The sequence below is a fragment of the Rhinoraja longicauda genome, chromosome 3 (assembly GCF_053455715.1).
Source record: "Rhinoraja longicauda isolate Sanriku21f chromosome 3, sRhiLon1.1, whole genome shotgun sequence".
Classification (NCBI taxonomy): Eukaryota; Metazoa; Chordata; class Chondrichthyes; order Rajiformes; family Arhynchobatidae; genus Rhinoraja; species Rhinoraja longicauda.
Genome location: NC_135955.1, coordinates 42,505,024 through 42,520,477, shown reverse-complemented (window position 1 = coordinate 42,520,477; position 15,454 = coordinate 42,505,024). Strand labels below are relative to the sequence as shown.

Genomic DNA, 15,454 nt, shown 5'->3' with positions numbered 1-15,454 from the left:
CTGAACTGTCGGCGGGCCGTGTGAAAACGGCGTGCCGGCACCGGGGTGCCCGATGGCGGCCGGATTTCGCCGCGGGGGTCGCCCTGAAACGGGGTCGATGGCGGCCCCAGCTTGCTGTTGGCCTTCCGACGCCGCGGAAAAGACGGCTAGGGCTTCCAGGTCCTCCCGACGGGACATCCATATTTGATCAGCGCGCTCGCCCAGCCCCTGCGTGTCGGTGAAGGGGTCCCCAGCGAGCTGAGAACTGAGGTCGACTGGGAGCTGCCGAAGGTAGGCCTGCTTAAATAAGAAACAGGGCGGGTGGTTGCCCATAAGGGCGAGCATGTCCTCCAGAAGGGCCGACGGCCGTCGGTCCCCGAGCCCCCCCTGGCTCATAACTCGAGTTGCCCTCTCGGCGTCGCTGAGGCCGAACCTCCTGATAAGGAGTTCTTTAAGGCCCTTATATTTGTCATTCGCGGGGGGGTCATTTAGGTAAGGCTTTATTCGCCTTGCTGTCGCCTGGTCCAGGGCGCCGACGACATAAAAGTACTTCGTCAAGTCGACGGTTACCCCTCGCACAGCAAACTGTGCCTCTGCCTGCTGGAACCAGACCTCAGGCTCTTCGGTCCACAGGGTCGGGAGTTTGAGGGAGACGGCATCGAGGTCGGCAGGACCGGGTTGCACATTATCGTGCGACATCACTACGCGTGATGTATGTCGAGGTCACCAATGTAGTGGCCTGGCGGAGGCCAGAGAAAAGGCAAGACGCCAGGCAGTTTTTAGTAAGATTCTTTTATTAGGCTGTGAGCTCCTGCCCACAGCGTAGTCCACCTAGGGATGAGCCACGCCTCCCCCTGGTCTGGCTTTTAACCCCTTACGCCTGTCCATCACGTAACGAGGGGGCTGACCCAAGGAGTGGCCTGATCCGCCACAGGCTTCCCTTTATTCTGAGACTGTGGCCCCTGGTTCTGGACTCCCCCAACATTGGGAACTATTTTCCTGCTTGTCCAGTCCTTTTATAATTTTATATGTCTCATAAGATCCCCTCTCATCCTTCTAAACTAGGGTGAATACAACCCTAGTCTTTTCAATCTTTCCTCATATGACAGTCTCGCCATCCCAGGGATCAATCTCGTGAACCTACACTGCACTGCCTCAATTACAAGGATGCCCTTCCTCAAATTAAGAGACCAAAACTGTACACAATACTCCAAATGTGGTCTTACCAGGGCACTATACAACTGCAGAAGAACCTCTATATTCCCATACTGAAATCCTCTCGTTCTGAAGGCCAACATGCCATTAGCTTTCTTCACTGCCTGCTGAATCTGCATGCCAACTTTCAGTGACTGGTGTACAAGGATACCCAGGTCTCGTTGCACTACCCCCTTACCTAACCTGACACCATTGAGATAATAATCTGCCTCCTTATTTTTGCCGCCAAAGTGGATAACCTCACATTTATCTATATTATACTGCATCTGCCATGCATCTGCCCACTCACTCAACCTGTCCAGGTCACCTTGCAACCTCCTAACATCCTCTTTGCAGTTCACACTGCCACCCAGCTTTGTATCATCCGCAAACTTGCTAGTGTTACTTCTAATTCCTTCATCCAAATCATATATACTTATGGTAAACAGTTGAGGCCCCAACACCGAGCCTTGCGGCACTCCACTCGCCACTGCCTGCCATTCTGAAAAGGACCCCTTTACTCCTTCTCTTTGCTTCCTGTCTGCCAACCAATTCTCTATCCATGTCAACACCCTACCCCCCAATACCATGTGCTCTAATTTTGCCTACTAATCTCCTATGTGGGACCTTGTCGAAGGCTTTCTGAAAGTCGAGGTACACCACATCCACTGACTCTCCCCTGTCAATTTTCCTAGTTACATCCTCAAAAAATTCCAGTAGATTTGTCAAGCATGATTTCCCCATCGTAAATCCATGCTGACTCGGAATGATCCTGTTACTGCTATCCAAATGCTCAGCAATTTCGTCTTTTATAATTGACTCCAGCATCTTCCCCACCACTGATGTCAGACTAACTGGTCTATAATTACCCGTTTTCTCTCTCCCTCCTCTCTTAAAAAGTGGGATAACATTTGCTATCCTCCAATCCACAGGAACTGATCCTGAATCTATAGAACATTGAAAAATGATCTCCAATGCTTCCACTATTTCTAGAGCCACCTCCTTAAGTACCCTGGGATGCAGACCATCAGGCCCTGGGGATTTATCAGCCTTCAGTCCCATCAGTCTACCCAAAACAATTTCCTGCCTAATGTGGATTTCCTTCAGTTCCTCCATCACCCTAGGTTCTCCGGCCCCTAGAACATTTGGGAGATTGTGTGTATCTTCCTCAGTGAAGACAGATCCAAAGTAACGGTTTAACTCGTCTGCCATTTCTTTGTTCCCCATAATAAATTCCCCTGCTTCTGTCTTCAAGGGACCCACATTTGCCTTGACTATTTTTTTCCTCTTCACGTACCTAAAAAAACTTTTGAATCCTCCTTTATATTATTGGCTAGTTTACCCTCGTACCTCATCTTTTCTCCCCGTATTGCCTTTTTAGTTAACTTTTGTTGCTCTTTAAAAGAGTCCCAATCCTCTGTCTTCCCACTCTTCTTTGCTATGTTATACTTCCTCTCCTTAATTTTTATGCTGTCCTTGACTTCCCTTGTCAGCCACAGGTGTCTCTTACTCCCCTTAGAGTCTTTCCGCCTCTTTGGGATAAATTGATCCTGCAACCTCTGCATTATTCCCAGGAATACCTGCCATTGCTGTTCTACCGTCTTCCCTGCTAGGGCCTCCTTCCAGTCAATTTTGGCCAGCTCCTGCCTCATGCCTCTGTAATCCCCTTTGCTATACTGTAATACTGACACTTCCGATTTTCCCTTCTGCCTTTCCATTTGCAGAGTAAAACTTATCATGTTGTGATCACTGCCTCCTAATGGCTCTTTTATCTCTAGTCCCCTTATCAGATCAGGATCATTACACAACACTAAATCCAGAATTGCCTTCTCCCTGGTAGGCTCCAGTACAAGCTGTTCTAAGAATCCATCTCGAAGGCACTCTACAAACTCTCTTTCCTGGGGTCCAATTCCAACCTGATTTTCCCAGTCTACCTGCATGTTGAAATCTCCCATAACCACCGTAGCATTATATTTGTGACACCCCAATTTTATCTCCTGATTCAACTTGCACCCTATGTCGAGGCTACTGTTTGGGGGCCTATAGATAACTTCCATTAGGGTCTTTTTACCCTTACAATTCCTCATTTCTATCCATACTGATTCAACATCTCCTGATTCTATGTCACCCCTTGCAAGGGAATGAATATCATTCCTTACCATCAGAGCAACCCCACCCCCTCTGCCCACCTGTCTGTCTTTTCTATACGTTGTGTACCCCTGAATATTCAGTTCCCAGCCCTGGTCCTCTTGTAGCCATGTCTCAGTGATCCCTACAACATCATACTTGCCCATGACTAACTGAGCCTCAAGCTCATCCACTTTATTTTTTATACTACGCGCATTTAAGTACAACACTTTAACTTCTGTATTTACCTCCCCTCTCACATCGGTCACAAATGGCCCTGCCCTTAATCTCTTTTCCCCTCTAGAACTTCTGTTCCCATTCTTCCGAGAGTCTTCTGCAATATCTCCTGTATTCCCTTTAACCTCATCTTCATATTCACAATTTGTTAACCCCTCCCCCCCACTATTTAGTTTAAAGCCACAGGTGTCGCACTAGCAAACATGCCTGCCAGAATTCAAGATTCAAGATTCAAGATAGCTTTATTGTCATCCAAATTGGACGAAATTCAGTAACCCACAGTCCAACAACAAAAGCATCAAAATAGGCATTAAAATTACACAACCCCCAAAACACACAAAAAAAGAAACATCCATCAAGAAAACATCCATCACAGTGAGTCTCCACCAGTCCTCTCCTCACTGTGATGGAAGGCCACAATGTCTTTCCCTTCTCCTGCCGTCCTCTCCCGCAGTCAGGTTGTTGTGGTTGCAGGCCGCGCCGGACGGTCCGAATGTTTGTCCCCCTGCTGTTAAGATGTAACCCGTCCCTTTTGTACAAGTCACCCCTAGCCCAGAAGAGATCCCAGTGGTCCAGAAATCTAAATCCCTGATTTAAAAGACACTTGGACAGGTAACATGGAGAAAAAAGGGTTTGAGGGATATGGGCCAGGTGCAGGTAGGTCTGAATGGCTCAGTATTGCAATTTAGACGGCATGGATGGGTTGGCCCTGTTTCCACACTGACTGCCGTAAGCAGGGCTGGAAGGCAAGGTGTATGCCCATCGAGGCTGGCTGTAGAGGTTTTGCAGAGCAATCACTCCACAAGGTCTTGAGTGCACTGGGCATCACCGGAATGGAGAGGAGAAGAGTCATCAAGAACACCACAGAGGCAGCGGATAAAGTCTCGAAATGGCTCTAGATCAGGAGAGGGTCCATGGGGAGGAGCGAATGCCACCTGAACACAAGTTGTGGTCTGATCAACCATGGCTGGGTCGCCCGGGCGAGGGTGTCTGATGTTGAAAGACCCAAAACACCCAATGACCCCAGGTTACATCACTGATGATGTGTTCAGGAGCATCAAGAGATGTATTTATCAATCTATATGCATTATAGTACAATAAATAAATTAATAACAAGATATACCTACATTAAGGCTATGCACTAAGGGTGGTGCTATCCACATTCCTAAAAACATTACAGCACTTTGGGATGTCTGAGCCTGTGTCACTGCAACTTCAATGCCATGTTGCTGGATATCTTCACCTGCAATCAGGGGAAAAAAAGTTGCATAAGTTGGTGCATTCCAATGTGACCACTACATGGCGCTGTTTGCTATAAGATTAATGCAGTATCAAAGTTCCCAATCCCTATTTCCAAACTTGCTTCCTGAGGGACGTTGATCTCTCACCAATTGCTCATTATTTTTTGATAATTTAGCAAGTGCAGCAAGCATGGGAAATTTATTTAAAATACATGGGAAATGCAATGTAAAAATCTTGTATGATGGAACTATGGCATTTAAAATTACATTACCTAATCGCAGAGAGGGAGGGGTATGTTATGAATCAAATCCTTCAGTAATTCTATGCCATATTGCAACTATAAAAAAGGGCAACTTTAACTTACTCCTATGTCCATTACAGGAGATTCTGCGCTTTCCAACCCGTCACCAAGGTATAAATCAATGGGAAGTTTCATGACTCACAAAACGATCATCAAACTCAACAGACAGGCAGCCACATCTGTCACAGAAATTAACCTTAGGTGACCTCAAAGTTCTGGACCTTTCACCACTTCAGCAGATTTTTTTTAAAGACATGACCAATCATCTTGGCCATTGAGGCCTGACTGCTGAGAAGCAAAGCCTTTATTTCAATGTTTTAAAAAACATATTATTTTAAAGAATTCAAATTTAAAATCTCACTGTTGCTTTACAAAAGAGCATCTGAAGGAAAATAAATATTTCCCTTAAAGTGCTTGTGTTTTAAAATTACTCAAACTTCACCACTTTGTAGATGACCATCCAATTAGAAACTGCTTTCTTTGATGCATTTCCAAATTTGAGAAATTAGAGGCAGATAACATGTTCCCAATGTTGGGGGAGTCCAGAACAAGGGGCCACAGTTTAAGAATAAGGGGTAGGCCATTTAGAACGGAGATGAGGAAGAACTTTTTCAGTCAGAGGGTGGTGAAGTTGTGGAATTCTCTGCCTCAGAAGGCAGTGGAGGCCAGTTCGTTGGATGCTTTCAAGAGAGAGCTGGATAGAGCTCTTAAGGATAGCGGAGTGAGGGGATATGGGGAGAAGGCAGGAACGGGGTACTGATTGAGAGTGATCAGCCATGATCGCATTGAATGGCGGTGCTGGCTCGAAGGGCTGAATGGCCTACTCCTGCACCTATTGTCTATTGTCTATTGTCTATATGAAATTCTCGATAATCTCTTTGTCTGCATGACACGCTGCAAAATATATCACTGCTGTCACTGATGTGGGGAAGGAAGATTAGGTGATAAAACTGTTTTACATGTTAATGATAAGTGGGCATTTTCTCAACACATGGTTAAGAGTGTTGTAACGGAAGCCTTTGTGGTTTAATATGTTAGAAAAAAAAGAACATTTACATATGTTTTGAAATCAATGATGATATCTTTTATAACTTACCAAAATTCAGTCTCATAAGTGGAGATAGTATGGAAGCCCAATTCACAGGTGGATATTGATAACTGTTCCCACATCTTGCAATCGGCCCCAACAAAACCTTCACTCGCTGGGGAGGAATTGACTCAGGACCTGAAAGTGAAATAAATTAGGTGCAAGATAATGTTATGGTTGGTAAAGTTGTGTAATAATGTGTGCTATGAGTATTTTCTGTTTAATTTTGTGACGCATATCATGACTTAATTTCTGGTACACCAATACTATTACTTATAAGTAGTAAAAAAAAAACTAACAGTATGGATCAATACAAGTTAAACACACTTTCAAGGGACAAAATTGTACAACATCCCACCACCACTTTAATTCCACGCTATGAATGTATGTGCCAATGACTGAAGGTATTGGAAGTACCTCGACTTTCAGAAAGCCTTCGACAAGGTCCCACATAGGAGATTAGTGGGCAAAATTAGGGCACATGGTATTGGGGGTAGGGTACTGACATGGATAGAAAATTGGTTGACAGACAGAAAGCAAAGAGTGGGGATAAATGGGTCCCTTTCGGAATGGCAGGCAGTGACCAGTGGGGTACCGCAAGGTTCGGTGCTGGGACCCCAGCTATTTACGATATACATTAATGACTTAGACGAAGGGATTAAAAGTACCATTAGCAAATTTGCAGATGATACTAAGTTGGGGGGTAGTGTGAATTGTGAGGAAGATGCAATAAGGCTGCAGGGTGACTTGGACAGGTTGTGTGAGTGGGCGGATACATGGCAGATGCAGTTTAATGTAGATAAGTGTGAGGTTATTCACTTTGGAAGTAAGAATAGAAAGGCAGATTATTATCTGAATGGTGTCAAGTTAGGAGGAGGGGGAGTTCAACGAGATCTGGGTGTCCTAGTGCATCAGTCAATGAAAGGAAGCATGCAGGTACAGCAGGCAGTGAAGAAAGCCAATGGAATGTTGGCCTTCGTAACAAGAGGAGTTGAGTATAGGAGTAAAGAGGTCCTTCTACAGTTGTACCGGGCCCTGGTGAGACCGCACCTGGAGTACTGTGTGCAGTTTTGGTCTCCAAATTTGAGGAAGGATATTCTTGCTATGGAGGGCGTGCAGCGTAGGTTCACTAGGTTAATTCCCGGAATGGCGGGACTGTCGTATGTTGAAAGGCTGGAGCGATTGGGCTTGTATACACTGGAATTTAGAAGGATGAGGGGGGATCTTATTGAAACATATAAGATAATTAGGGGATTGGACACATTAGAGGCAGATAACATGTTCCCAATGTTGGGGGAGTCCAGAACAAGGGGCCACAGTTTAAGAATAAGGGGTAGGCCATTTAGAACCGAGATGAGGAAGAACTTTTTCAGTCAGAGGGTGGTGAAGGTGTGGAATTCTCTGCCTCAGAAGGCAGTGGAGGCCAGTTCGTTGGATGCTTTCAAGAGAGAGCTGGATAGAGCTCTTAAGGATAGCGGAGTGAGGGGGTATGGGGAGAAGGCAGGAACGGGGTACTGATTGAGAGTGATCAGCCATGATCGCATTGAATGGCGGTGCTGGCTCGAAGGGCTGAATGGCCTACTCCTGCACCTATTGTCTATTGTCTATTGTCTATTGCCCTGGATAATGTGTCTGAAATATTTTATATATTAATTCAAGGCAGTGGGAGAATCCGAGTTTAAATTTTATGTGGTAATGGCATTCTGCAACAACCTAGCTACACACAATAATTTCCAAACATCCAAATCGAAATAGAAACATAGAAAATAGGTGCAGGGGTAGGCCATTCGGCCCTTCGAGCCATTCAATATGATCGTGGCTGATCATCCAAAATCAGTACCCCGTTCCTGCTTTTTCCTCATATCCCTTGATTCCGTTAGCCCTACGAGCTAAATCTAACTTCTCTTGAATATATCCAGTGAATTGGCCTCTCCTGCCTTCTGTGGCAGAGAATTCCACAGATTCACAACTCCCTGAGTGAAAACGTTTTTCCTCATCTCAGTCCTAAATGGCCTATCCCTTATTTTTAAACTGTGACCCCTGGTTCTGGACTCCCCCAACATCGGGAACATTTTTCCTGCAAATGTCTGAATTTAATTTGTATTTAGTCCCAGATGATATACAATATCCTCAGAGGGTTGAAGCCAGTGACTGCTTCTCAATGGAACCTATACCATCTATAACCAGGTCTATAACCAGTTAATGATGATCAGAGTGTTGCAAACATCTGATTTACTGTGCTCATGCATCACTTCAGGAAAGCTTCAGGGAACAATTTAATTCATCCAAATTAATTTATGGTACTGCCGCCGCAGAAATACAATAAAATACATTGTATGTATGTCTTGGGAAAACACCTTTGATTTGTAGAACCGACTGCTGTTTATAACACCGAGTTGGAGCTTCCAAAAACTACTTTTTAATCCATATTTTTTTGTGCTGGCCAGATCCGTTGTTCTGGATCAGGAATGTTGGCACCAAGCCTCAGTATCAATGTGTGACACTAATCAAATGGCTGTTTACTGACAATACCACTCGGTCCTGTCATATCCTCAGCCAGTACGAGCTGTCCATAACATTCTCATCTTAAGTTCAGCATTCCAGCTGTGCCAGTGAATGGAGCTGTTCAGAGAAGTCGGCAAGCTGCCCAATAACCCATATCAGATGCGCAGCTGTGAGCGATAAGAGTGAAATGAGTTACAATAACTGACATATTCTACAGATATTTGTGGCTTTATTTAGCTAGTTAACCAGATGTTGGTGCCTCTTGTACCAAGAGTACTCCCCAGGCTTTCAATCTCCTCAGAGCAACACAACACCTTTTTATTTAAAGAGATAATATGCAAGAGTAGGATTCACTCTGTAGACATTCACATTAAGAAAATTGTTTGTTGGGGTTAGAAAATCAAATTGAATAAAAATAAGGTAAGTCATTAAAATTATTCATCCAAGAAAGAAACTAGTGTAGCATCCGATGACATCTTCAGTGCAGGTTTTCAGACCTGATTACTCTTCCTGGAAGGTTACATCAGACTTCAGTTAATAGGAATGCTATTGCCCAACACCACCATCATGTCTAAATTCATTGTAAAGTAACTCAAACACAGAGTAGGTAACCTGTCTTGCAAATATAATTTTCACATGGTAATATTACAAAAACAATAATGAGGGCTACAACCAATTAATCCATTTTTAGTGGTCTCTGAGGAAGTAATGGTTCTTTAAAAAAAGCTTCTTGATGGTCAACCTTCTGCAGAAACTTAATGATGTGCAATCACCACATTTGAAGTCCAGCACCTCCACTAATAGAGGACGCCTGCAACTTTGGAAGTGGAGTTTGAAACTCTTCATGGCTATGCTTTGTATGAATAAATATTTTCTGATACAAGTTCTTAATTTAGGCTGTACCAGTTTGGAACCAATGTTGCCTTTTGAACATGTTCATCTGTAATCAGCCTTGCAGCATTTCGTACGAAAGTTTAATAAAAATCACACTCAACTCTCTTTTTAAAAAAGCTAATCTCTGCTCACAGCTCTGTTCCCCAAAGCTGAGTTTGGTTATTCGCTGAAGTGCTGCCACAACTTGGATGCTTCCCTTGCATCTTGATAACCGCTGCATTTAAGTAAAGTGTTGGCTAGCTTTACCATCATTTCCATTATTATTGTACCATCTTCTGGTGTTCTTCCACATTCAATTAATCTGATGAATACATGCATTAATGAAAAACAACTAATCGTGGAACTAATTTAGAATCAGCAAATCATGAATGCAATCTGAGAATTTGGCAATTTCTTGCATACTCATGAATTTGACACAGTTGTATATCCCAATGGCAATGCTGATGAGGTACTTGACCCAAAAGGTTGACTCATCTTCTCTCAGCAGAAGCTGCCCAATATACTGAGCACATCTACCTAACACCTACTGCGTTTGCTTCATTTCTTCCAGTCTTGTTTTTTTTTCTGATATTGCCAATAATTTATTCAGACTAAAATGACCAGAATTACCAACATCTTGGCCCCAGGAGCTAATATGAAGAGCTACAATGATAATGAGCAATTGTACCATTTTGAGAGAAAGCATGTGAATATATGAAAGAAAATGCAGTCTTTTGATCCTGCATATCATACTTGGGTACCAAGTTCCAGTCGCACTTGTGAAACAGCCCTGTCATACAATGTAGCCAATGGTACCCAAATGCAGAGAAAGGAATTAATCTTGCTAGTATTAAAATGTTATGGCTCTCTCTTGTATTTTAGATTTGTTCGTGTTGGGTTTCTGTTTGGGAAATTGAGAGAGGATCCATTTATATTCCGATTCTACATTAGCACGAGCATTTTTTAACAATATGACCTCTATCCAACGGATAGAATTGTATTTTAGCAATGTGTCCATGATGCTCCTTGGCTGTGCAGCAGTACGAGTTTCAAACAACGTTATTCCAGACTTCCATGCCATTTGGGATATTGTGGAACCAACTGCTACGTTAAGGCATCCACCAGGAAAAAACATCCAGTTCAAAAGGGACTGAAGACTTTTGACACACTATTTTGCAAAATAATGAATGTAAGAAGACTTCTCACACCACAACATAAAATAATCTTCAATCCAAAACTCAATACCATTCCATCCCATAAAAGACTAAGGAAAAAACTAATGAGCAAACCTTATTATGAAAGAAAAGCAATGCTGATGCAACTAAATACTTTCCATGTCATACCTTTTTTTCCTGCTTCAATAATATAGTCAGCAGCACATCTGAGAACACTCTTTTCTGGCAAATACCCAAAATCTGGAGGAACTATAAAAGCAATTGATATAATTAGATAATGAGACAAAGTCCCCACTCGTCAGTATGTCATTTACAGGCTTCAACTGGTGTGAGAAACCACTCATGTTATGTGAACTATCCATATTGCTTGCTAACCAGACAACAAAGCAATTTAAAAAAAACGAAGGGACTAAGATGTACATCAAAAACTACCGGACACAATACAGCACGCTCATAGAGCTGACAGGCTGACTTTTAAAAAAATCAGTTGCAATTAGATGACAGATAGATGGTTAAAAAATACATCAGTAACATCTCAAAGTTGATGTTAGCTGACAAGCAAAACCCTGCTGTCATATTCAGTTTCGCTAGATTGCTTTCCAAACACTGGCAGAATGTATGACTCCATCGCTTGGCAACGGGTTTAGTAGTCTCAGCATCCTGGTAGCTTAATCATTTGAAAAATGTGGCGTCTATGGATGCACAGCGTGCATGTTGTACTGCAGGTCACAGTCAAAAAGAAGCTAAGTGGGAGGGGGGTGGGGGGCAGAGTGGGGGACGATATGGCAATTTTCACTTTGAAGTGCTCAATCAAAAAAAAAAGACTTCTAAAAGTTTTTAGAAATTGTTAAACCTTGTTTTAACAAAAGGTGCTTAGCCGTGAAACAGCCATTGGAACTGGCTCCACAACAATGCCATATCAGACCTTTAGCAAAATGATGTTCTTTGACATCATTGTTGCCACTGGTCAGCATCAGCTCCAAATGAAATGACTCCAATCAGAATTTCTACTACTGCTGACTGTCAAATCAGTCTGGTGTGCAAAGTATGCAATTCCAATGTTGGATGTGGTTTTGTTGCATACTCTTGTGTAAAGTTAAGCAAACTTTTGTCAAAGTAGAAGCATCCTTCCACACATATATAACTGTGGCAGACTAACAGCACTTCATTGACTTGGGTAAGATCCTGACCTTGGCTGTCATCTGTGCAGAGATTTCACCCTCCAACCATGTAGGTTTCCCCGAGTGCTCCAGTTTATTCCCATATCCCAAAGATATGTTGGCAAGTTATTTACTACTGTATCTTGCTCTTAGTCTCGGTAGATGGCAGATGAAGCGGGGAAAGGGTGATTGGCAGGGTTGAAGAACCGGAAATTTAATAAAAGGTTATAGGGAAATAAGTGGTGAACAGAACTGTTGGTACTGTTCTAATAGGCAGCATGGAATACATTTGCCAAATGGCTTCAATCAATATTCTATGAAAAATATGTCTTCTTTTTTAATGCATATTTCTTACCATGGTCAATGACTAAAATGTCTATTCTGGTGGTGTATTAAGAAAAAAATCCACAGCACTCACCAGTAACTGCTACTTTCTCATTACCCAAATTACAGTAAAATTACCAACCTGATGTCCGACTTTGACTGGATGACATGCTGGTCAAATGAAGGTGTCCTAAAACATAAGCTGCATGGGATTGCAGTCCAATTACTCCGGAAAAACTAATAATCTACGGTAAAACGGAATGTTAATGGATCAATAAAAACAACTCACAATATATCAATAAACAAGGATCTGCAGATGATGGTATACAAGAAGAGATACAAAGTACTGGAGTAACTCAGCATCTCTGGAGAACATGGATGGTGATATTTTGGGTTGGGACCCTTCAGGTTCTGTGGACTTATGATTAGAGATGCTGCCAAAACGTCACCATCCATGCTCTCCAGAGATGCTGCCTGACCTGCTGAGTTACCCCAGCACTTTGTGTCCTTTTCACAATATATTAAGTCATACAACTGAGCAAGCAGAACAAAAATGTTTCAAAGAATTCTGAAAGCTTTTACATAAAAATATTTTAAAACTTCCTTGCCTTGCCAGCTCAGAAAGGAGTCAAATGTTAGATGACTGGTAAAAACACAGGAAAAGTTGGACACAATCATAAGGTTAGATTACATCTGTGGGACGGGAAACCAAGTCAATGTTTCTAGTTGGAAACCCTTCATCGGAACTGAAAAGGAGATAAAACCAGCTTGCAAAGCTGCACGGAGTGAGGAGGGGGATGTCTCTGATTGGGTAAAACTAGGGTGATCATGATAATCAATAAACAAGGTCATCTAGTCAAGGTGTGAATGGAAATAGAGGCAAGAACATACGATAAAAAAAGTATGTAGGAGTTGGGAAATGCAGAGGTCAGGGTAGGAAGGTCCTCCACTCGCAGAGACAGAAATGGGAAGGAAAAAAAGGTTTTGAATGGGCTACCGAAGGTCTCCGACCTGAAATCTTGATTGTTTCTCTTCCTAAAATGTGACCTGATCTGCTGACCATTAACAGCATTTTCTGTCTTTGTTTTTGCAGTTCATGAGAATGTCAGATGACCGGAGTTTGTTTAAACTGTGTTTCTTAGTTATTGGTGCTCATGGTCATAACCAATCAGTTCACCTTTGCACGGTGGGGAGGTGGGGAAAGGGAATCAGACGTTAAACTGATTTTGTGATCAATCACCCACCTTGTGCTACTGCAGCTGATAACTTCAATGAACATATTAAAATCATATTGTAGCAAACATCAAAAACCTTACTTGTGTCACTGCTCTGATAACTTCATTCATCTTTGATTGAAACTGGGACGACTGGATTGTTTCTGATTTCAGCTGTGTAAGAAAGAGCCAACACGGTGATGGAACAGCATCCAATAGATGCAGAGGCTTGACAAATTCATAATTACACTTTAGTTAGAAATTTGTTTTCATAAACTTAAAAAATTAATGTAACTATATTTGAGCAATATTTTTAATTTAAATTTGAAAATAAACTGAGATAGGGAGGCATAAGGAAAGAGAAAGATGTGGAAACAAAGTTGAGAACTTCTGCTTAAGTGGGAACCTTTACAGGTCAATAAGTGCAGAGATGAAAAGTGTGCAGGACAACATGAGTTACGGAACCAGAAGTGGAGTTGTGAATGAATATAATTTCACGAGGAGCTATCCAAGAGACTTAGTAAACCATTACGACCAAAGATAAGCTGCACGTGGGACATGGTATCTTCAGTAAATGCAGTGTTCATGAGTACAGGAATACCGCCACTGTAATGTCAGTCAAACATGACGACCGATGACATCCCCGCTGCCTGGCCTGTGGTCTGTGTGTGTACGAGTGTGATACGCAAGAGGGATCATTCTTAATTTGCCAAGATCATCCCATGAGCGCTGAATACTCAAGATTTACAACCCCAAAGTGCATGGCTTACCCGACTTAGGTCCTCATGTGCTACAGGTTTAATGAAAGAATTTCTAGGCCAGTTTCTTCCCCATATGTCCTCTAATCCTATGGTGAAGTTCCTGTTACAAGCACAAAGGTCAAGCCCGTCCGAATATTCTCTCCAGCCACATGGGGGGGGGGGGGGGGGGTGAGAGGAACCCATTTCAACTTTATAATTACTTCATGGTAACCACACTGGGCTAGAAATTTCTGTTGAACACCATTGGGCTAAGCAGCAGGACATTTGATTGTTGCCAAACCCACCCAGGTAATTTTCTGTATTCAGCAACTAGTGCTCAGGGGATGATCTAAGAAAATTAGGAATGATCCCACTCATGTATGACACTCAAATGAAATTTCCCCTTATGGGGAATTTCTCCAATGAATTTGTTCCAAACATTTTAATGTACCAATAAATGAATTTCAAACAATGGACCTTACCTGTATCACAGAACTTTCAGATCCCACCAAAGCAACAAGCCCATTTATTGCCGCTAATCGATGCATAGTTGGGCAACCCTTTAAGTGAGTAAAAGGAGAAATGAAGAGCAACAGGTAAATTTGCTAACGGTGAGAATGAAAATATCTGGGTTATACTTAACCCATTAGAGGTCAAGATAAAATTATAATTATTGGCATGTCTAAATTATTGAAAACTAAAAAATTGGTTTGGAAACAAAATAATGCACATATTCAGTCATTTGTTGAATACAGAAACATTACTTGCATTTTTGCCATGAGTGAGAATCTCTGGAAATTTAATGTATATTATGGATAAAATGCCAAGGAAAACTTTAAAAAATGTCTGTACCATCATAACAGCTACTTTCTGTAATGCTTTTGTGCAATACTTACTTTGATAATGCTGACAAAAGTAATTAAGGAACCTTGTGCTAATTATTTCAATTAATTTAACTTTACTCTGCTCGTGCATGTTATTTCATGTTATTCATTTCAAACCATGGCAGTGTGCTCAGATAAAATGCTCTAAGGAGCCATTATTTGCTAAATAGTTGACTGCGTGAGATGATGTCCAAGTGCCCTTGCCACTCCATCGCTGGTTCTTACATTAATTATCCATTCTTGTTTTATTTGAATGTTGAGAGGGTGCCTGTCTCTTGCATCTGTCAGGCAATGCAATGCATTCCAGATTGCCACTACCCTCTGGGCAAAAAAAAAATCTTCCTCAGATTCCCTCTAAACCTTTTACTTTTTACTTTAAACCAGTGCCATCCCGTCTTAGATACCGCTGCCT

At 42.3% G+C, this 15,454-nt stretch overlaps 1 protein-coding gene across 3 annotated transcripts in view; it reads right to left on the bottom strand.

Annotated features, from left to right (window-relative positions):
- Positions 1–15,454, bottom strand: part of focad (focadhesin) — a 195,048-nt gene that overhangs the window by 25,092 nt on the left and 154,502 nt on the right. For all 3 annotated transcript variants that reach the window (XM_078396041.1, XM_078396039.1, XM_078396040.1), the window contains exons 32-37: positions 14,641–14,718; positions 13,521–13,592; positions 12,347–12,449; positions 10,889–10,969; positions 6,177–6,305; positions 4,665–4,780 (exon numbers count right to left, since the gene is read on the bottom strand). In XM_078396041.1, coding sequence (XP_078252167.1) covers positions 4,665–4,780; positions 6,177–6,305; positions 10,889–10,969; positions 12,347–12,449; positions 13,521–13,592; positions 14,641–14,718 — 579 coding nt within the window. The remainder of the gene's footprint in view (positions 1–4,664; positions 4,781–6,176; positions 6,306–10,888; positions 10,970–12,346; positions 12,450–13,520; positions 13,593–14,640; positions 14,719–15,454) is intronic.